The sequence below is a fragment of the Pavona decussata genome, unplaced genomic scaffold, assembly GCF_977016875.1.
Source record: "Pavona decussata unplaced genomic scaffold, jaPavDecu1.1 SCAFFOLD_114, whole genome shotgun sequence".
NCBI classification, from domain to species: domain Eukaryota; kingdom Metazoa; phylum Cnidaria; class Anthozoa; order Scleractinia; family Agariciidae; genus Pavona; species Pavona decussata.
In genome coordinates, this window is record NW_028145528.1 from 2,059,663 (window position 1) to 2,081,520 (window position 21,858).

At 37.9% G+C, this 21,858-nt stretch overlaps 2 protein-coding genes across 2 annotated transcripts in view; one reads left to right on the plus strand and one right to left on the minus strand.

Moving 5' to 3' along the window:
* Positions 1 to 21,858, minus strand: part of LOC146470137 (uncharacterized) — an 81,535-nt gene that overhangs the window by 17,095 nt on the left and 42,582 nt on the right. The window lies entirely within an intron of this gene.
* LOC146470140 (octopamine receptor beta-2R-like) lies at positions 3,105 to 4,309 on the plus strand. Its single transcript, XM_085122051.1, has one exon. The coding sequence runs from the start codon at positions 3,216 to 3,218 to the stop codon at positions 4,095 to 4,097; it is 882 nt and encodes a 293-aa protein (XP_084978177.1). The 5' UTR covers positions 3,105 to 3,215; the 3' UTR covers positions 4,098 to 4,309.

Below are 21,858 nucleotides of genomic sequence, written 5' to 3' on the forward strand. Positions count from 1 at the left end.
ACAAAAGCTATTAGCTATATTTTGAGCTAACGAATATATCCCCAGGGCTGAAGTGATCACTAGATTTTGAGCTAAAGAAACGATCAGGAGAAGAAAAAGTTCTGAACCTATTGCTGGGAAAGTAGTGAATGATTGCTAGATCTTGAGCTAAAGAAACGATTTGGAGAGAGAAAAGTAGTTAACTTAGTGTGAGATTTTAAGCTATAGAAACGATAAGAATGGGGGAAACCTACTGAAATTATTACGACAACGAGACTTGGTGGGTACATAGTATTTCCCAAACTAAAAGACTTTGAGGCTTAAGAAGCGCCGGATTACATATCTCTTACTAACCGAATTCACATGTTTTCAATAATTCGTCGTTGCGTCACTTGCCTGTTGGACTTTGCAAGGAGGCGTGACCGTTAATCAAATTCGCGTATCTTGATTGGCTAACTTATAAAAAAACGTTTGTTGGGTGGCCTTCGCACTGTAAGAATGAATTTGGGAATAGAGTAAGGATAAGTCTATACGGTTTGTAAGGTAAGTAATCGTAGAAAGTAGCGGCAACAAGCTGTGTCTTCTTTTCAGAGGTTGAAATAATTTTCTTTTAAAACGATACTTGCTTCAGATGAAAACACATTCCGGTCTGTAGGTGTTTTTAATAGAAGAAAAACTGAATCCGGCGGTTTTACTTTGCATATTCCGCACCCAGGCGACTGGTCGATGATCAACAACTGCCGGAATAACCGGCTTCAGTGGATAGTTCTGCTAAATACAACCCGTGTTTGGATTCTTAAAGTTCCTGATCCCTTCATCTCACGTTGACCCAATGGATCGTTTCGGTAAATTATCTGTTCGGAAGACCCTTAATCCTCTACAATTTTCTAAAGGAAATTTTCACCACGAACTTTTGTGATTTGGGAAATTTAAGGCCTAGTGTTTTCGGATTGATAAAAGTGTTGTTTCGGGTACCGAAAAAAGGTCAGCTAAGATTTTCGGAAAGGAAATAAGACCTAACGTTTTCGGGAAATGGACAAAAATGTCCCACTAATTTCGAAAAGACTCAAGTTCCCCTAGAATGACCGAACAGATAAAAATATTATAGCGTTGCCTTAAATGAACCTATAGAGCTTTAAAGCCACTCCAGATCGCCTAAAATAACGTTTCAAAGGGTCTGAGAGAAAATTGTCGTTGGGTGCTCCTTTGAACTGGCTGAATGGGTTCATAAGATTTTCTCTTCGATGTGTGCCATCGGGCAGCATGAATCTAGAATGAAGACGAAAAATCAATCTAAAACGCTGTCTTGCTCCGATTAAGCCAATTCTGTTGTAGAAAGCTAGACTTGAGCGCTTAATAACGGGTTTTGGGTGAGATTTCAGATGCGTTGTCGCCGTTAATAATTGCCAAATGTCACACTTGTTTTGTCGGATCACAGGTCATGTTATGTTTCATTTCGCTCTGATGTCAATGTCATGTCTATTTCCACAGAAAAGCCCCCCTTTTCTCTTTCATATAGTATTCTCTGACCTTACTTTCTTGTTTTTTTTTGCTAGAACCTTACTTTCTTGTGATGAAATGTAACTGAAGTCTGAAGTAATCGTTCACTAGCCTAAAGATTTTTGTTTCACAAACGTCTACTAATGACCCTTGTAATCTATGTACTTATTGATGTGAAATTCAATGGGAAAAACTAAAAAAAAAAAAAATGAATATCTTAAGCAAATTTAACGAAAACTAGTTTTCGTTGCCACCTTCTGCACAATCAGCTCATATATATATAATACATGTAATTGACCACTCTCCTAGGGGCTTTTCAGGGTCAGTGTTGGGGACTTTGACAGACTGCTTTATGGCGCAAATGGCAGCCGTTCAGTTTAAAATCCTAACAGAATCGGACAGGCAATTTACATAGGTGCCCCCAGAAGAGAATGAGTAATGAGTAAGGCCAGACCACAACACCGGGAACTAACGTCTCCGACTCTTACGATCAGATTAATGAACAACTTGACTACACTGTTTTTTTTATAAGAACGTCTAATTTGGAGCTGAGGCTGAACGTTCTTATATTTTTTTGCGAGTTGAGGCTGGAGACGTTCTTAAGGTGTTCTTAAAACCCCCCTTTTACACGAGCAAAAAGATCGGCACTGCACCCCAAAATTTCGGTACCGTGCCGCCAACTTTTTTGGCACGGCACTCCTTATTTTAAACGTGTAAACATAGTGTACCCCAATATAATACGGCACCGGTGCCCAAAATTTTAGGGGTTCCGAGACCACCTCGCGAGGTGGGAGCAAGATCATTCTCAGCAGCAGCTCCGAAACTCTGGAATGAGCTACCTTTGGAGCTTCGTCAAGCAACATCACTTGACAATTTTAAATCTCAACTTAAAACCTATCTTTTTAAGAAGTATTTTTATAGTTTGTAACTTAGTTTATTTTATTCTTACGGTAACGTATTTTCGTTTTCTTTTAAACATATGATTGTAAAGCGCTATTGATCCACACTTGTAAATACGCGCTATATAAATTGGTAAATTATTATTATTATTATTATTATTATTATTATTATTATTATTATTATTATTATTATTATTACATGTATTTCAGTAAATCAATGCCGACGTGACCAGGAAATTAAACCTATCAAAGTGCATTGTATGCTGAGATATGGTATCAAGAACTGCTGATTATGACAAACCGAGATGTGTGTCACCATTGTTAATGTTATACAAAACATGCCCTTAAGTATTTTGGTTAATTTACATTTGTTATCTTGATTTTATATAAAGTTTAGCAAAATATAAAAGTTCTTAATCGACTCTCAGCCTGAGGAATATTCTTAATACGTTCTTAATTAAAATTTTGGTTAATCTCAGTCTCGACGTTTTTATTAAAAAGGTTCTTATAAAAAAAACAGAGTGTAAACGAAGACCTGTTTTTCACTTTTGGATTCTTTGTTGATCATGTAGCCCGTCATTAGACATGGAGGCGATCGCTTCAGTTTCTTCAGTTGATCATATCCAGATATGATCTATTTGTCATAGAAACTGTCCTAAAATTATATAACTTAGTGAAACGCAATTATTCTTTGTTATCATATGTTATTGATGTGCATAAGTTAAAAGAATTTTAATTTTGTAGGCCAAGACGACATCCGCACATGTTTTTAAATTATTTATTTTTGGGAAGCTAAACTGCGCCACGTTTTTCTGATCTGAACAATTAGTGTAATCGATGAAAACCTGGTTCTGGATTGTTTGCTGGCTCGTTTCCATTCTGACGATAACTGGAAATGGATTTATCATCTTCCTTGTATGCGCAAAACGACAGCTCCGCACCAAAACCAACGCGTTTGTCGTTTCACTTGCTGTGGCAGATTTCTGTGTTGGGATGAGCGTAGTTCCTTCCCTGTTCATTTGCCATGTTACAGAAACCTGCAACTGGCCTCAGGATGGCTTGTCATGGGCAGATTTGATAAGATGGTTGTTCGGATTCGCTTCCGTGACGAACCTGTGCAGTTTAGTACTGGATCGCTATATTGCAGTTGTGAAGCCTTTTAAATACTTAACTTTTATGAATCGTCGTCGCGTCAGCCTAATACTTTTGGTTTCTTGGGTAATGCCAGTCGTTTCAAGGATCCTACCAGTACTCTCCGTTATTTTGTCAGCCTCACCTATTAGAACTGGTTCAATTCTTGAAACTGCGAATGTCTGGATTTTTATGACGCTCTTTGAAATTTTTCCCTGTTTTATGTTAATTTTCTGGGTTGGATCCATGGTCCATATTGTTTATAAACAAGATAGATCTGTACGCATCTTGGCAAAACAGATACGCTTTAACCACCACGTTTTGTACAAAAGTCACGAGAAGACCACACTTAAAATAATGTTGATTGTTGTGGGCTTGTTTCTTGTGTGTTACGGCATTTTTATTAGTTGTTCCGTCCTTTTGTTATCATCTAATTTTACTAAAAAATGTAACGACACTGAATATAAAATACCTCTTTTAGTTTTAAACTCCGCCATTAACCCTTTAGCATACGCTTTACTTAAAAGGGACATAAAGAAAGAGGTTAAGAGAGTGACGTATGTTGTGCGATTCAAGCAAGAAAAGTGAACAACTTCGTTGCATTTCAGCTGGCCTATTCTTTCTCTAAGCCATGATGTTGGTTGAAAATATGTTAAGCTTGCACTGCCTGACATCTCAGGTAATGTGCAAATTTTGGGACGAAATGGTAGTGAAGAAGTTCATGCTCTTCACGCGAACAGGTATTCAGATTAATCATGACAAAGGTTTTCTTGATGAGAATATGGCTTATTGCTGCTTCAGCTACTATCGTGTTTAAATAAAGGATGTTGTTAACCAAATTTTGTTTGTTTACTGTATGTTCAATATATCGTTAATACGTTTCTCTCCTTGTTAGTCTTTTGTCTATTGGATATTCAATCTGTAGCACTAATTCCTAAAGCTTTGAAAGACACCGGTTAGTTATGTGTTGTCAGACGTGAAAAGTCGTTCTAATGCTGACCAAACCATTTAGCATGATGAAATACGAATCGGGTAATTTTCATGTAATTACTGTGGCATGGAATCGCGTAGAATTTTCAAAACTTTTTATGATTGGCGATCGAACTGCGAAATATTCTCACTGGTTCGTTCCTTTCCTTAATATTGAATTTGCCACCTGCCAGTACTGTTCTCAAATGTCAAATATCGACTTACGCACGTTACTAGCTATATTAGTTTCAAGAAAACATTTGTCATAAGGATAACGTTTTGACAAGCTTTTAATTATCTCTGAAAATAGAAATGACATTTTGTCAACCTCAAGTGGATGCTCATCGGGATAAACGCTTTCTTCGTAAAAAAAATGTTATGTGTTGTTTTTTGTCTTGCGTGTAATTAACAATTATTCCACTTGCGCTTGTTGGATATGAGATGATAGATAGCCAACGAGGCGCGTAGCGCCGAGTTGGCTATAATCATCTCATATCCAACAAGCGCAAGTGGAATAATTGTTTTATTAAAAACAATCAAGAAATATTGCTAGATCTTACTGATTTCGCTGTGCAAGAACAACCAGAAGACGATTTAATGGTCGCCATTTCTCGGCCATGGTATAATTGCTCATATACCATGGCCGCTAAGCCAATCAAATCCCTCGAATTGCATTATACAATGATTCAGTTTTTAATAAAAGTTAATAGTAATAAACGCCTTCTTCATTTAAAAACTGACTGATTAATTTTAAATCACTACCAAAGAAAATAAATGTCGATCTTTTTTGCTTGGTAAAATGGATGCTTCAAATTTAAAATAAATTTAAAAGGTTTCTTTTGCCGTCCGGCTGTCTTTTCAGTTGGTCCTAATCTGTTAATCATACGGCAGACGTGTCAGATTGTGTCAACCGTTTTGTTAGAGGAGAACGGAATAGAGAAAATGAATATACTTTTTTGGGCCGTTCTTGTAGAAGACAACAACAAAGACAACAACTTTATTCCACCCCTACAGAGCACTACCGCTGAAATGACATAAACGTACAATGAAATCAGTACCATAGAAAATAAATGTCGATCTCTTTTGCTTGGTAAAATGGAACCTTAAAATTTAAAATAAATTTGAAAGGTTTCCTGTGCCGTCCGGCTGTTTTTTCAGTTGGTCCTAATCTGTTAATCTTATGGCAGACGTGTCAGATTGTGTCAACCGTTTTGTCAGAGGAGAGCGGAATAGAGAAAATGAATATGTATATTATTTTGCGTTCATACTTTTTTTGGGCCGTTCTTGTTGAAGACAACAACTTTATTGTAACCCTACAGAGCACTACCGCTGAAATGACATAAAACGTACAATCAAAAAAAACGGGTATTGGCTTCCTAAAATAACTTGAGAGTTAAAGAACAAGGAAGCCAATTTACATTACATAAATTACAATATTGTGGCCGGAAAATACAGAAAAAAGAGACAACAAACACAAGAAAAGATAAGAACAAGCACACCAGTATCTACCTAACAAAACATACTGTAGTTTTTTTGGAGACGCGGTGGTGTAGAAGTTAGCTTATTGGATTTGCAATTGGGTCATTAATTCAGGGCCAAGTTAGTCTCTTTATTGACATGTTGTTTATGTCCCGCATTAAAATACGAACAGCAGTGTTTTATAAAAGTGCGAGACATTTTAGACTTGATAACTGAAACACGTGCTGTGAGTGTTTTGAACAGCTTCGATAACTGTCCCCGGAGTATTTCCTTTCTACAGAGTCGCCGATCAATCACAAAACACATGACCGAAAGCAAGCCTCCGAGGTATCACTACTGACGACAAACCGGCAAGTTTAAGGATCTGGCGACAGAAGTTCAATGCCTGGTGCCTTCTACATGCCATGGTCTTGGTGAGACCCTAAAAAAGAATGAATTTGTGTGAAAATAGCAGCATTTCACTTGGCGCTTCCAGAGGACGTCTTAAAAACATCTTCGCCACCACAACAATTCTAGTAAAGCAGACCGAAACCAAGAGAGGTCAACCATGTACATACCAGCAAACCCCTTGAAGAGCACTTTGTTGGCTGCAAAGGCTTGCCTTCTTCAACTCTTCACACAAAAAAATTCGGAATCCATGGAGGTACACAAAATTTACAGTCATTTCGAAGATCTTTTGGAGCCCAAAACAATGGAAACAACACTGAAAAGACCTTGCTGTGGGTGGTAAGATAATGTGTGCCAACTTACAAGCAAATTTCAGCTTGATGAAAATGAACACAACGTCATTCGAAACACGAATTCGAATCACAGCCAAAAAGACAAAGTATGCAGAAATGACCAACTCGTCAAAGGAACGCATGCGTGACCGCTTAAACACCGAAGTTCACAACCCAACAAGGATTTGAGGGCGTTACTCGCCAGCATTACCAAGAAGACGGGGCTACCGAGGAACAACTCCAGATAGATGTCTTGGGGGAACTTGAACCCAACCACTCGACCACGTTGAGGCCAAAACGACTTGGAACTAGTAACGAAATTGAAGAAAAAAAGGTGCATACAACTCAGAAATAGACCTTTCCCGATTGTGCTGAGCATCTTTTGAGCACTTTTTTGAGTTTGTAGCACTATTTTGCATTTTGAGCCCCCTTTAGCACTTTTTCGCACTTTGGGCAACATTTGAGCAATATTTCACATTTCGAGCAAATTTCGAGCAACATATGTCTTCTAAAACATTTTAAATCAAAAACTGTGTGTCGCTCGCAACGAGAATCGTATTCCAGGTCATAAATTTGAATAACTAATAATGTTATCAAGAATAAAAGACTGTTGTCGTGGAAAGGCAGGTGGCCTGGACTTATCTTTAGTTCCTCACTGAGCGTGAAAACTTTCGTCGTTCAATGTGAAGTAACTTGAAAAATATTATTGTTCTATATTCTATCAACCTTTCGTAACAACCTGTCGAATAACACTACGCAAAAATAGATTGTAAGGTTAATTACTTCAGTAAAAATTGACTTATTTACGAAAAGCTTAGAGGTAAATGTTCACAACTTTTAGCACTTTTTGAGCACTATTTTGAGATTTTGAGCATTCTTTAGCCATTTTTGCCAGCAGTGTTTTGGGATTTTACCAGTGCAATCGGGAAAGGCCCACTCAGAAAACCTTATAAGGAAGACTTGAAATCAAGAACCACAGTCAAAAAAAGGTCCAAAAGGATTAGAAATCTTAGGAAAAGACCTGAAACCACAGTAAAAAATATAACTATAAAGGTCCACACTACTCCTTAAATCTACAAAAATACCCACGGACCAAGTTTAAGACGAAGGTCAAAAATGCAGTGATAACCTGGAAAAGACTTGAAACCATGGCCAAAAAATCAAGAAAAAGGACCAAGCTGGTAAGAGAAGTGAAGAAAAAGACAAAACCCAAGGAAAATCCCTAAAGGACTGAAAATCAATGAAACAGACTTTGAGCCACGGACACAAATCAAGGAAAATGTTCAAACTACGAAGAAAAATCAAAGAACACATTTAAAACAACCGGACAAAAACAACAACACAGTGATCCAGACTCCTAGACACAGAAAACCTGGAAAATAGACTTCAGAAACCACGGACCAAAAGTAATATAAAGGTCGAAACTACTCAGAAGTGAAATCACAGACATTATTCAAGGAGGTGGTACAAAATACTGAGGAAATCTAGAAAAAGACTTGAAACCACGGACAGAAATGAAGAAAAAAGGACCAACGCTAGTACGAAAACTACTGAAAAAACAAAGGAGCAGACTTAAATCCACGGATATGAAACAAGACAAAAGTCCAAATCAGTAGGGTAAACTGAATAAGTGATTTGAAACCACAGACAGGAAAGGAAAAGGTCCAAGCAAGATCAAGTGAAGGGTCCAAAGAACTGACAAAACCGAGTACGAGGCTTGAAACCATGGACTAAGGTGCAAACACTTAATTCTGAAAAACTCCTTTTGAGAAAAGACTTGAAGCCACAAACAGAAGTCAGGATTAAGATCCAAAGTACTCAGCAAATCTAAGAAAATACTTGAAAACACGACCCAAACTCGAGAAGAAGATCCACACTGCTAAGAAATCTTTAGGGAAAGACTAAAACCAACGACAAACCAAAGATAAATGAAGGGCTGATATCACCACTGACAAAAGTCAAGAAAAACGTTCAACACCTGAGAAAACCAAGGTAGGGATTTAAAACCACGGACAAATATCAAGCTGATAACGTGGAACCTACTGAGAAACCTAAGAAAAGACTTGAAACCAAGAACCAAAATCAAGAAAAATGTTAAATCTACTGACAAAACCTATTAGCTATATTTTGAGCTAACGAATATATCCCCAGGGCTGAAGTGATCACTAGATTTTGAGCTAAAGAAACGATCAGGAGAAGAAAAAGTTCTGAACCTATTGCTGGGAAAGTAGTGAATGATTGCTAGATCTTGAGCTAAAGAAACGATTTGGAGGGAGAAAAGTAGTTAACCTAGAGCTATCGAAACGATAAGAATGGGGGAAACCTACTGAAATTATTACGACAACGAGACTTGGTGGGCACATAGTATTTCCCAAACTAAAAGACTTTGAGGCTTAAGAAGCGCCGGATTACATATCTCTTACTAACCGAATTCACATGTTTTCAATAATTCGTCGTTGCGTCACTTGCCTGTTGGACTTTGCAAGGAGGCGTGACCGTTAATCAAATTCGCGTATCCTGATTGGCTAACTTAATATATATATTTAGCGAAGCCTAAAAGCGGAGCTCCACAATAGAAGTCTGCTTATTGTATGAACGTAATAACCTTATGAGTTCCTCATCAATTCTGCAGCTATATAGCACATTTTTAATGCATATGCAGCTAACTGCTCATCAAGAAAAACAATGTAAAATAGAGGGCAAAATTACTGAATGGTGATTTGTTGTAACAGAGGAGAGTTTTTCGTAATTTTCCTTTCACCGAGGGCAAAATTACTTACTCCTGATTGGTCGAGCGGCGAAAATACTCGCTCCTGATTGGCTGAGCACGACAGTTTTACATTTTGTTGGTTTCTGCATTTTGTGTCCAAAAAAAAAACCAAGTTCTTTGAGGTTCTTTCGAAGTTCGACTCTTAAAGCCGGGTTCTTTGTACCAAAAATACATGGATTACAAGTGCTGCAGCGTTGAGGGAAATTCCTAAAGGTTAATTTTGGTGTCTCTCACAAGAAACAGCAAAAGATTATTTGTGTCAAAAACTAAAGACTTGGATCGGATTGATTTTATTTTGTTTGGTTGAGAAACTGAAATCAGACATGGCGTCCAAGTGCTTTCAACGAACGATAACCGAGCATGAAAGTGTCCTTTTGATGGGAGGAAGGAGCAGGAAGAAATTACTCCGCAAGTTCCTTCTTTGGATCCATCGTTTGCTATTTTAGTATCGCTCTATGTTCGTGTGATTTCCAAGCGGTAGGAAGCTTCACAGCGCAGGTGAACAATTAATTGATGCCTAACATTTGATTTATCGTTGTTAGTTTGCTCCTGGATTAAACTTGTATTCTCTCTTAATTACATGTGTTTAATGGGAACTGTTCTCGTCGGTTTTGTTTGTTTTGTACCCTACGAAAAAATAGAATAATTTGTTCATTGGTTTGCTTGCGCCTTCGATGAGTGTTTTACTGACTGTTTTACGAAGTTCCTTGATAGTTTTAGCAACATTTTGCCCTCTGTGTTATTAAAGCGGAGTTTAAATGGCTCAAAATGATATTTCCTGTTTTTATTATTGTTTTTAGTTTTTAAGATGATCGAGGCAAAACGGTTTGTGAACAGCCAACGCGCACTACCGGCACTGTCACTGCCTAGTAAATTTTGCTTATCAAGAAGGCCGTACGCTATAAACCTCAGAGAAAATGGATACACTAACCAAAAAACACACTTCAAATATATCTTTGAGTAATAAATGAAAAAAGCACTGTGATAATTCATAGCAATAAGTACAGAAATAAACTAAACAACGATCTTTGAAAAATTCACAAAAAACAAGCGAATGCATGAATGTTTTGCGTAAACTTTGTTTTGATGAAAATGAAATCACACTTTAATTTTACATTCGCTTTTAACGTTCTTTGAAAAGACTTTCAGTGAAAATTACTCACACATCTTTCTCTTTGCTGTTATATCCTACTGTTTTAAGTATTTTTGTTTGTTCTCTGTCAAGATTGTCAGAAATATATGCGAGAAAAACTTGTCAGTAGTTTATGCCAACGATACAATGTTGGGAGACGTTTGTTTGACTGACTATTTTAGCTCAGAATCAATTTTTTTTAAATGAAGCAAAATGGAATGAGATTAGAAAATAAAACTCCAAGGGAAATAACGAACATGGACCGGAAAATGAGCTCAAAAGGCTGCTCTGAGGTTAAACAAGTTGCAGTGTCAACACTACAAGAAAAAAATATCTTGCAAAAACAGCAAAGTTTTGTCAACAAAATCACATCAATATACTCGCCTCTTTGGAGAATAACCAGTCCTTTTATTCGATTGCTGATTTTTTCGTTCGTTTACAACGTTGAGGTTCACTTCAAGAGGAAAAATCCATCGAATCTTAATTTCATTTCATTGCGCCGGATTAGACACTGATTAGAGCAAAATAATTTATCTTCAAGATTCGGCCGCTGTTTATGAAGTGCCGCCTCTAAAAGCTGCTAAAAGAATCGATTTGTTTCTCCCGCCGCGATCCGCCTTGCTCTTTCTCCCGCTGTTTGACGGCAAAATTGGACGAGATCAGAAAATAAAACTCCAAGGAAAATGATTAACATGGACCGAAAATACTGCTCAAAATACTGCTCTGAAGTTAGCAGTATTAGCTTAAGCTTAAGTTAAACGGCGTGTCAAAACTGCAAGAAAACAATATCTTGCAAACCAGCAAACTAGCAAAGTTTTGTCAACAAAATTGCATGAATGTACTCGCTTCTTCTGAGAATAAACAGTCCCTTTATTCCATTGCTGATTTTTCCGTTCGTTTTACAACGTTAAGTGAGCGAAACGTTTCACTTCAAGAGGAAAAATCCAACGTTTCGTGGCACCGGATCGGAGTAAAATGATTTCACTTCCAGATTCTGATGATGTGCCAGTCGATTTGTTTCTCCCGGCGCTAGTTGCCTTTCTCTTTCTCCTGCTGTTGGTCACATATAAAAATTGACTTTGTATCTTGTCGTCTTCAAAATTATTATTTTTGTTTTGTTTTTTTCTCAAACGCAGTTGGCGATGCAACTTCCCGCCAAACAAACGCGGCCGGCAGCGCAGTTGGCCATACATTTTCCCGCCGAAAAACAACCTGGGTTACAGCACATACGCTCATTTATGTAAGCCAATGTGAAATGAGACACTCAAACCCTGTGCCGCAACACAAGGTGTTTTCGGCACCCTTTCCTGTTCTTTCTCTCTTTGTTCGTCACTCATGTTTCCCCTGTTTGCTACCGCTCTCAATCGCTCTCTTTGACGTGGAACTTCGTTTCTTCGTCGCCTGTTTTCTCGATCTCTTTCTATCTCCCTTTCTTTGCTTTACATGTTTTTAGACTTATTCATAAATTGAGTTTGCGTTTTGTCGTACACGTAGTCTTCAAAACAAATTTTTTTTTCTCAAACGCAGTTGGCGATGCAATTTCCTGCCAAACAAACCCGGCCGGCAGCGCAGTTGGCCATGCATTTTCCCGCCGAAAAAAACCTGATTTGCAGCACAAGGTTTGAGTGTCTCATTTCACATTGCTTACATGGAGGAGCGTACGTACGTACGTTGTACGGTCGGTCGGACGGAAGTGACGTCATAACCAAACCAAAATTTCTCGCACTGATGGGTTTACCCAAATCTCTTAGATAGATAGATAGATAGATAGATAGTTTAATAATCAATCTCTTAGCTATGGGGCTCCGCTCGCGCGCGCCTTGCGGCGCGCGCGGGAGCTCCGCTATAACAAAAAGTTTGTTGGGTGGCCACGGTACGGCGCTTCGCACTTTAAGAATGAATTTGGGAATAGGGTAACGATAAGTTTAAACAGTTTGTAAGGTAAGTAATCGTAGAAAGTAGCGGCAACAAGCTGTGTCTTCTTTTCAGAGGTTGAAATAATTTTCTTTTAAAACGATAATGGCTTCAGATGAAAACACATTCCGGTCTGTGGGTGTTTTTAATAAAAGAAAAACTGGATCTGGCGGTTTTACTTTGCATATCTCGCACCCAGGCGACTGGTCGATGATCAAAAACTGCCGAAATAACCGGCTTCAGCGGATAGTTCCGCTAAATACAACCCGTGTTTGGATTCTCAAAAATCCTGATCCCTTCATCTCACGTTGACCCAACGGATCGTTTCGGTAAATTATCTGTTCGAAAGGCCCTTAATCCCCTACAATTTTCTAAAGGGAATTTTCACCACGAACTTTCATGATTTGGGAAATTTAAGGCCTAGTGTTTTCGGATTGATAAAAGTGTTGTTTCGGGTACCGAAAAAAGGTCAGCTAAGATTTTCGGAAAGGAAATAAGACCTAACGTTTTCGGGAAATGGACAAAAATGTCCCACTAATTTCAAAAAGACTCAAGTTCCCCTAGAGTGACCGAACAGATAAAAATATTATAGCGTTGCCTAAAATGAACCTATAGAGCTTTAAAGCCACTCCAGATCGCCTAAAATAACGTTTCAAAGGGTCTGAGAGAAAATTGTCGTTGGGTGCTCCTGTGTAACTGGCTGAATGGGGTCATAAGATTTTCTTCGTTGTGTGCCATCGGGCAGCATGAACTAGAATAAAGACGAAAAATCAATCTAAAACGCTGTCTTGCTCCGATTAAGCCAATTCTGTTGTAGAAAGCTAGACTTGAGCGCTTCATAACGGGTTTTGGGTGAGATTTCAGATGCGTTGTCGCCGTTAATAATTGTCAAATGTCACACTTGTTTTGTCGGATCACAGGTCATGTTATGTTTCATTTCGCTCTGATGTCAATGTCATGTCTAATTCCAAAGAAAAGCCCCTCTTTTCTCTTGTATATAGTATTCTCTGACCTTACTTTCTTGTTTTTTTACTAGAACCTTACTTTCTTGTGATGAACTGTAACTGAAGTCTGAAGTAATCGTTCACTAGCCTAAAGATTTTTGTTTCACAAACGTCTACTAATGACCCTTGTAATCTATGTACTTATTGATGTGAAATTCAATGGGAAAAACTAAAAAAAAAAAAAAAAAAAAAAGAATATCTTAAGCAAATTTAACGAAAACTAATTTTTGTTGCCACCTTCTGCACAATCAGCTCAGATATATATAATATATGTCATTGACCACTCCCCTAGGGGCTTTTCAGGGTCAGTGAACAACACGTTGTGGGGGACTTTGACAGACTGCTTTATGGCGCAAATGGCAGCCGTTCAGTTTAAAATCCTAACAGAATCGGACAGGTAATTTACATAGGTGCCCCCAGAAGAGAATGAGTAATGAGTAAGGCCAGACCACAACACCGAGAACTAACGTCCCCGACTCTTACGATCAGATTAATGAACAACTTGACTACACTCTGTTTTTTTTATTTTTTTATAAGAACGCCTAATTTTGGAGCTGAGGCTGAACGTTCTTATATTCTTTTGCGATTTGAGGCTGGAAACGTTCTTAAGGTGTTCTTAAAGCCCCACTTACACGAGCAAAAAGATCGGCGCTGCACCCCAAAATTTCGGTACCGTGCCGCTAACTTTTTGGGCACGGCACTCCTTATCTTAAACGTGTAAACATAGTGTGCCCCAAATAATACGGCACCGGTGCACGAAATTTTAGGGGTGCCGAGACAACCTCGCGAGGTGGGAGCAAGATCATTCTCAGCAGCAGCTCCGAAACTCTGGAATGAGCTACCTTTGGAGCTTCGTCAAGCAACATCACTTGACAGTTTTAAATCTCAACTTAAAACCTATCTTGTTAAGAAGTATTTTTATAATTTGTAACTTAGTTTATTTTATTCTTACGGTAATGTATTTTCCTTTTCTTTTAAACATATGATTGTAAAGCGCTATTGATCAGCACATGTAAATACGCGCTATATAAATTGGTAAATTATTATTATTATTATTATTATTATTATTATTATTACATGTATTTCAGTAGATCAATGCCGACGTGACCAGGAAATTAAACCTATCAAAATGCATTGTATGCTGAGATATGGTATCAAGAACTGCTGATTATGACAAACCGAGATGTGTGTCACCATTGTTAATGTTATACAAAACATGCCCTTAAAAATTTTGGTTAATTTACATTTGTTATCTTGATATATAAAGTTTAGCAAAATATAAAAGTTCTTAATCGACTCTCAGCCTAAGGAATATTCTTAATACGTTGTTAATTAAAATGTTGGTTAATCTCAGCCTCGACTTTCTTATTAAAAAGGTTCTTATAAAAAAAACAGAGTGTAAATGAAGACCTGTTTTTCACTTTTGGATTCTTTGTTGATCATGTAGCCCTTCATCAGACATGGAGGCGATCGCTTCAGTTTCTTCAGTTGATCATATTCAGATATGATCTATTTGTCATAGAAACTGTCCTAAAATTATGTAACTTAGTGAAATGCAATTATTCTTTGTTATCATATGTTATTGATGTGCATAAGTTGAAAGAATTTTAATATTGTAGGCCAAGGCGACATCCGCACACGTTTTTAAATTATTCGTTTTTGGGAAGCTAAACTGCGCCACGTTGTTCTCACTGATCTGAACAATTAGTGTTATCGATGAAAAGCTGGTTCTGGATTCTTTGCTGGCTCCTTTCCATTCTGACGATAACTGGAAATGGATTTATCATCTTCCTTGTATGCGCAAAACGACAGCTCCGCACCAAAACCAACGCGTTTGTCGTTTCACTTGCTGTGGCAGATTTCTGTGTTGGGATGAGCGTAGTTCCTTCCCTGTTCATTTGCCATGTTACAGAAACCTGCAACTGGCCTCAGGATGGCTTGTCATGGGCAGATTTGATAAGATGGTTGTTCGGATTCGCTTCCGTGACGAACCTGTGCAGTTTAGTACTGGACCGCCATATTGCAGTTGTGAAGCCTTTTAAATACTTAACATTTATGAATCGTCGTCGCGTCAGCCTAATACTTTTGGTTTCTTGGGTAATTCCAGTTGTTTCAAGGATCCTACCAGTACTCTCCGTTATTTTGTCAGCCTCACCTATTAGAACTGGTTCAATTCTTGAAACTGCGAATGTCTGGATTTTTATGACGCTCTTTGAAATTTTTCCCTGTTTTATGTTAATTTTCTGGGTTGGATCCATGGTCCATATTGTTTATAAACAAGATAGATCTGTACGCATCTTGGCAAAACAGATACGCTTTAACCACCACGTTTTGTACAAAAGTCACGAGAAGACCACACTTAAAATAATGTTGATTGTTGTGGGCTTGTTTCTTGTGTGTTACGGCCTTTTTATTAGCTGTTCCGTCCTTTTGTTATCATTTAATTTTTCTAAAAAATGTAACGACACTGAATATAAAATACCTCTTTTAGTTTTAAACTCCGCCGTTAACCCTTTAGCTTACGCTTTACTTAAAAAGGACATAAAGAAAGAGGTTAAGAAAGTGACCTATGTTGTGCGATTCAAGCAAGAGAAGTGAACAACTTCGTTGCATTTCAGCTGGCCTATTCTCTCTCTAAGCCGTGATGTTGGTTGAAAATATGTTAAGCTTGCACTGCCTGACATCTCTGGTAATGTGCAAATTTTGGGACGAAATGGTAGTGAAGAAGTTCATGCTCTTCACGCGAACAGGTATTCAGATTAATCATGACAAAGGTTTTCTTGATGAGAATATGGCTTATTGCTGCTTCAACTACTATCGTGTTTAAATAAAGGATGTTGTTGAACAAATTTTGTTTGTTCACTGTATGTTCAATATATCGTTAATAAGTTTCTCTCCTTTTCAGTCTTTTGTCTATTGGATATTCAATCTGTAGCACTAATCCTTAAAGCAACAGTTTAGTAACGTGTTGTCAGCCGTGAAAAGTCGTCGTAATGCTACCCAAACCATTCAGCATGATGAAATACGAATCGGGTAATTTTCATGTAATTACCAGGGCATCGAATCGCGTAGAATTTTTAAAACTTTTCATGATTGGCCATCAAACTGCGAAATATTCTCACTGGTTCGTTCCTTTCCTTAATATTGAATTTGCCACCTGCCAGTACTGCTCTCAAATGTCCAATATCCACTTACGTACGTTGCTAGCTATATTAGTTTCAAGAAAACATTTGTCATAAGGATAACGTTTTGACAAGCTTTTAATTATCTCTGAAAATAGAAATGACATTTTGTCAACCTCAAGTGGATGCTCATGGGGATAAACGCTTTCTTCGTAAAGAAAATGTTATGTGTTGCTTTTTGTCTTGCGTGTAACGGAAATTGTTTGTGCTCAATTAGTGGTAATCTTAGCAGAAAAATGCATCTTTTTAAACAAAGCTGAAATGTGCATCCATTTTTCGTTTTTCTTTAATTTATATTTATTTTTTTACCTAGTTTTTCTTTTGTTTATATTACGCTTAGAGTGCTGTGGATTGATGTCTGTATGGCAAATAAAAGTTAATAGTAATAAACGCCTTCTTCCTTTAAAAACTGACTGATTAATTTTAAATCAGTACCAGCTTGGAAAAATGGATGCTTCAAATTTAAAATAAATTTGAAAGGTTTCCTTTGCCGTCTGGCTGTCTTTTCAGTTGGTCCTAATCTGTTAATCATACGGCAAACGAGTCAGACTGTGTCAACCGTTTTGTTAGAGGAGAACGGAACAGAGAAAATGAATATACTTTTTTGGGCCGTTCTTGTTGAAGACAACAACAACAACAACAACAACAACAACAACAACAACAACAACAACAACAACAACAACAACAACAACAACAACTTTATTGTACCCCTACAGAACACTACCGCTGAAATGACATAAACGTACAATGAAATCAGCACCATAGAAAATAAATGTCAATCTCTTTTGCTTGGTAAAATGGAAGCTTAAAATTGAAAATAAATTTGAAAGGTTTCCTGTGCCGTCCGGCTGTTTTTTCAGTCGGTCCTAATCTGTTAATCTTATGGCAGACGTGTCAGATTGTGTCAACCGTTTTGTTAGTGGAGAGCGGAATAGAGAAAGTGAATATATTTATATTATTTTGCGTTCATACTTTTTTAAGGCCGTTCTTGTTGAAGACAACAATTTTATTCTATCCCTACAGAGCACTACCACTGAAATGACATAAAACGTACAATGAAATAGCGAAAGGGTATTGGCTTCCTAAAATAAGTTGAGAGTTAAAGAACAGGGAAGCCAATTTACATTACATAAATTACCATATTGCGGCCGGAAAACAAAGGAAAAAGAGACAACAAACACAACGTAAGATAAGAACAAGCACACCAGTATCTACCTAACAAAACATACTGCAGTTTTTTTGGAGATGCGGTGGTGTAGAAGTTAGCTTATTGGATTTGCAATTGGGTCATTAATTCGGGGCTAAGTTAGTCTCTTCATTGACATGTTGTTTATGTCCCGCATTAAAATACGAAGAGCAGTGTTTTATAAAAGCGCGAGAATTTTTAGACTTGATCACTGAAACACGTGCTGTGAGTATTTTGAAGAGCTTCAATATCTGTCCCCGGAGTATTTCCTTTCTACAGAGTCGCCGATCAATCACAAAACACATGACCGAAAGCAAGCCTCCGAAGTATCACTACTGACGACAAACCGGCACGTTGGGGCAGAAGTTCAATGCCTGGTGCCTTCTACATGCAATGGTGTTGGCAAGACCCTAAAAAGGAATGGATTTGGGTGAAAATAGCAGCATTTCACTTGGCGCTGCCAAAAGACGTCTTAAACATCTTCGCCACCACAACAATTCTAGTAAAGCTGACCAAAACCGAGAGAGGTCAACCATGGATATACCAGCAAACCCCTTGAAGAGCACTTTGTTGGCTGCAAAGGTTTGCCTTCTTCAACTCTACACAAAAAAATTCGGAATCCATGGAGGTACACAAAATTTGCAGTCATTTCAAAGACCCTTTGGAGCCCAAAACAATGGAAACAACACTGAAAAGACCTTGCTGTGGGTGGTAAGATAATGTGTGCCAACTTACAAGCAAATTTCAGCTTGATGAAAATGAACACAACGTCATTCGAAACACGAATTCGAATCACAGCCAAAAAGACAAAGTATGCAGAAATGACCAACTCGTCAAAGGAACGCATGCGTGACCGCTTAAACACCGAAGTTCACAACCCAACAAGGATTTGAGGGCGTTACTCGCCAGCATTACCAAGAAGACGGGGCTACCGAGGAACAACTCCAGATAGATGTCTTGGAAAGACTTGAACCCAACCACTCGACCACGTTGCCTCCAAAACGACTAGGAACCAGTAAAGAAAATGAAGGAATAGGTGCATACAACTCAGAAATAGACCTTTCCCGATTGCGCTAAGCACCTTTTGCGCACTTTTTTGAGTTTGTAGCACTATTTTGCATTTTGAGCCCCCTTTAGCACTTTTTCGCACTTTGGGCAACATTTGAGCAATATTTCACATTTCGAGCAAATTTCGAGCAACATATGTCTTCTAAAACATTTTAAAGCAAAAACGGTGTGTCACTCGCAACGAAAATCGTATTCCAGGTCATAAATTTGAATAACTAATAATGTTGTCAAGAATAAAAGACTGTTATCGTGTAAAGGCACGTGGACTTAATATCCTTAGTTCCTTACTGAGCGTGAGAACTTTCGTCGTTCAATGTGAAGTAACTTGAAAAATATTATTGTTCTATATTCTATCAACCTTTCGTAACAACCTGTCGAATAACACTACGCAAAAATAGATTGTAAGGTTAATTACTTCAGTAAAAATTGACTTATTTACGAAAAGCTTAGAGGTAAATGTTCACAACTTTTAGCACTTTTTGAGCACTATTTTGAGATTTTGAGCACTCTTTAGCCATTTTTGCCAGCAGTGTTTTGGGATTTTACCAGTGCAATCGGGAAAGGCCTACTCAGAAAACCTTATAAGGAAGACTTGAAATCAAGAACCACAGTCAAAAAAAGGTCCAAAAGGATTAGAAATCTTAGGAAAAGACCTGAAACCACAGTAAAAAATATAACTATAAAGGTCCACACTACTCCTTAAATCTACAAAAATACCCACGGACCAAGTTGAAGACGAAGGTCAAAAATGCAGTGATAACCTGGAAAAGACTTGAAACCATGGCCAAAAAATCAAGAAAAAGGACCAAGCTGGTAAGAGAACTGAAGAAAAAGACAAAACCCAAGGAAAATCCCTAAAGGACTGAAAATCAATGAAACAGACTTTGAGCCACGGACACAAATCAAGGAAAATGTTCAAACTACGAAGAAAAATCAAGGAACACGTTTAAAACAACCGGACAAAAACAACAACACAGTGATCCAGACTCCTAGACACAGAAAACCTGGAAAATAGACTTCAGAAACCACGGACCAAAAGTAATATAGAGGTCGAAACTACTCAGAACTTAAATCACAGACATTATTCAAGGAGGTGGTACAAAATACTGAGGAAATCTAGAAAAAGACTTGAAACCACGGACAGAAATGAAGAAAAAAGGACCAACCCCAATTCCAACACTACTGAAAAAACAATGGAGGAGACTTAGATCCACGGATATGAAACAAGACAAAAGTCCAAATCAGTAGGGTAAACTGAATAAATGATTTGAAACCACAGACAGGAAAGGAAAAGGTCCAAGCAAGATCAAGTGAAGGGTCCAAAGAACTGACAAAACCGAGTACGAGGCTTGAAACCATGGACTAAGGTGCAAACACTTAATTCTGAAAAACTCCTTTTGAGAAAAGACTTGAAGCCACAAACAGAAGTCAGGATTAAGATCCAAAGTACTCAGCAAATCTAAGAAAATACTTGAAAACACGACCCAAATTCGAGAAGAAGATCCACACTGCTAAGAAATCTTTAGGGAAAGACTAAAACCAACGACAAACCAAAGATAAATGAAGGGCTGATATCACCACTGACAAAAGTCAAGAAAAACGTTCAACAACTGACAAAACCAAGGTAGGGATTTGAAACCACGGACAGATATCAAGCTAATAACGTGGAACCTACTGAGAAACCTAAGAAAAGACTTGAAACCAAGAACCAAAATCAAGAAAAAGGTTAAATCTACTGATAAAACCTATTAGCTATATTTTGAGCTAACGAATATATCCCCAGGGCTGAAGTGATCACTAGATTTTGAGCTAAAGAAACGATCAGAAGAACAAAAAGTTCTGAACCTATTGCTGGGAAAGTAGTGAATGATTGTAGTTAACTTAGTGTGAGATTTTGAGCTATAGAAACGATAAGAATGGGGGAAACCTACTGAAATTATTACGACAACGAGACTTGGTGGGCACACAGTATTTCCCAAACTAAAAGACTTTGAGGCTTAAGAAGCGCCGGATTACATATCTCTTACTAACCGAATTCATATGTTTTCAATAATTCGTCGTTTCGTCACTTGCCTGTTGTACTTTGCAAGGAGGCGTGACCGTTAATCAAATTCGCATATCCTGATTGACTAACTTATAAAAAAACGTTTGTTGGGTGGCCACGGTAAGGCGCTTCGCACTGTAAGAATGAGTTTGGGAATAGAGTAAGGATAAGTCTAAATGGTTTGTAAGATAGGTAATCGTGGAAAGTAGCGGCAACAAGCTGTGTCTTCTTTTCAGAGGTTGAAATAATTTTCTTCTAAAACGATAATGGCTTCAGATGAAAACACATTCCGGTCTGTAGGTGTTTTTAATAGAAGAAAAACTGAATCTGGCGGTTTTACTTTGCATATCCCGCACCCAGGCGACTGGTCGATCATCAACAACTGCCGGAATAACCCTCTTCTGCTCATAGTTCTGCTAAATACAACCCGTGATTGGATTCTTAAAATTCCTGAACCCTTCATCTCACGTGGACCCAACGGATCGTTTCGGTAAATTATCTGTTCGGAAGACCCTTAATCCCCTACAATTTTCTAAAGGGAATTTTCACCACGAACTTTCATGATTTGGGAAATTTAAGGCCTAGTGTTTTCGGATTGATAAAAGTGTTGTTTCGGGTACCGAAAAAAGGTTAGCTGAGATTTTCGGAAAGGAAATAAGACCTAACGTTTTCGGGAAATGGACAAAAATGTCCCACTAATTTCGAAAAGACTCAAGTTCCCCTAGAATGACCGAACAGATAAAAATATTATAGCGTTACCTAAAATGAACCTATAGAGCTTTAAAGCCACTCTAGATCGCCTAAAATAACATTTCAAAGGGTCTGAGAGAGCATTGTCGTTGGGTGCTCCTGTGTAACTGGCCGAATGGGTTCATATGATTT

Bases quoted from the DNA above. Each gene is read 5' to 3' on its own strand.
- LOC146470140 (XM_085122051.1), top strand. From the start codon at position 3,216: ATGAAAACCTGGTTCTGGATTGTTTGCTGGCTCGTTTCCATTCTGACG.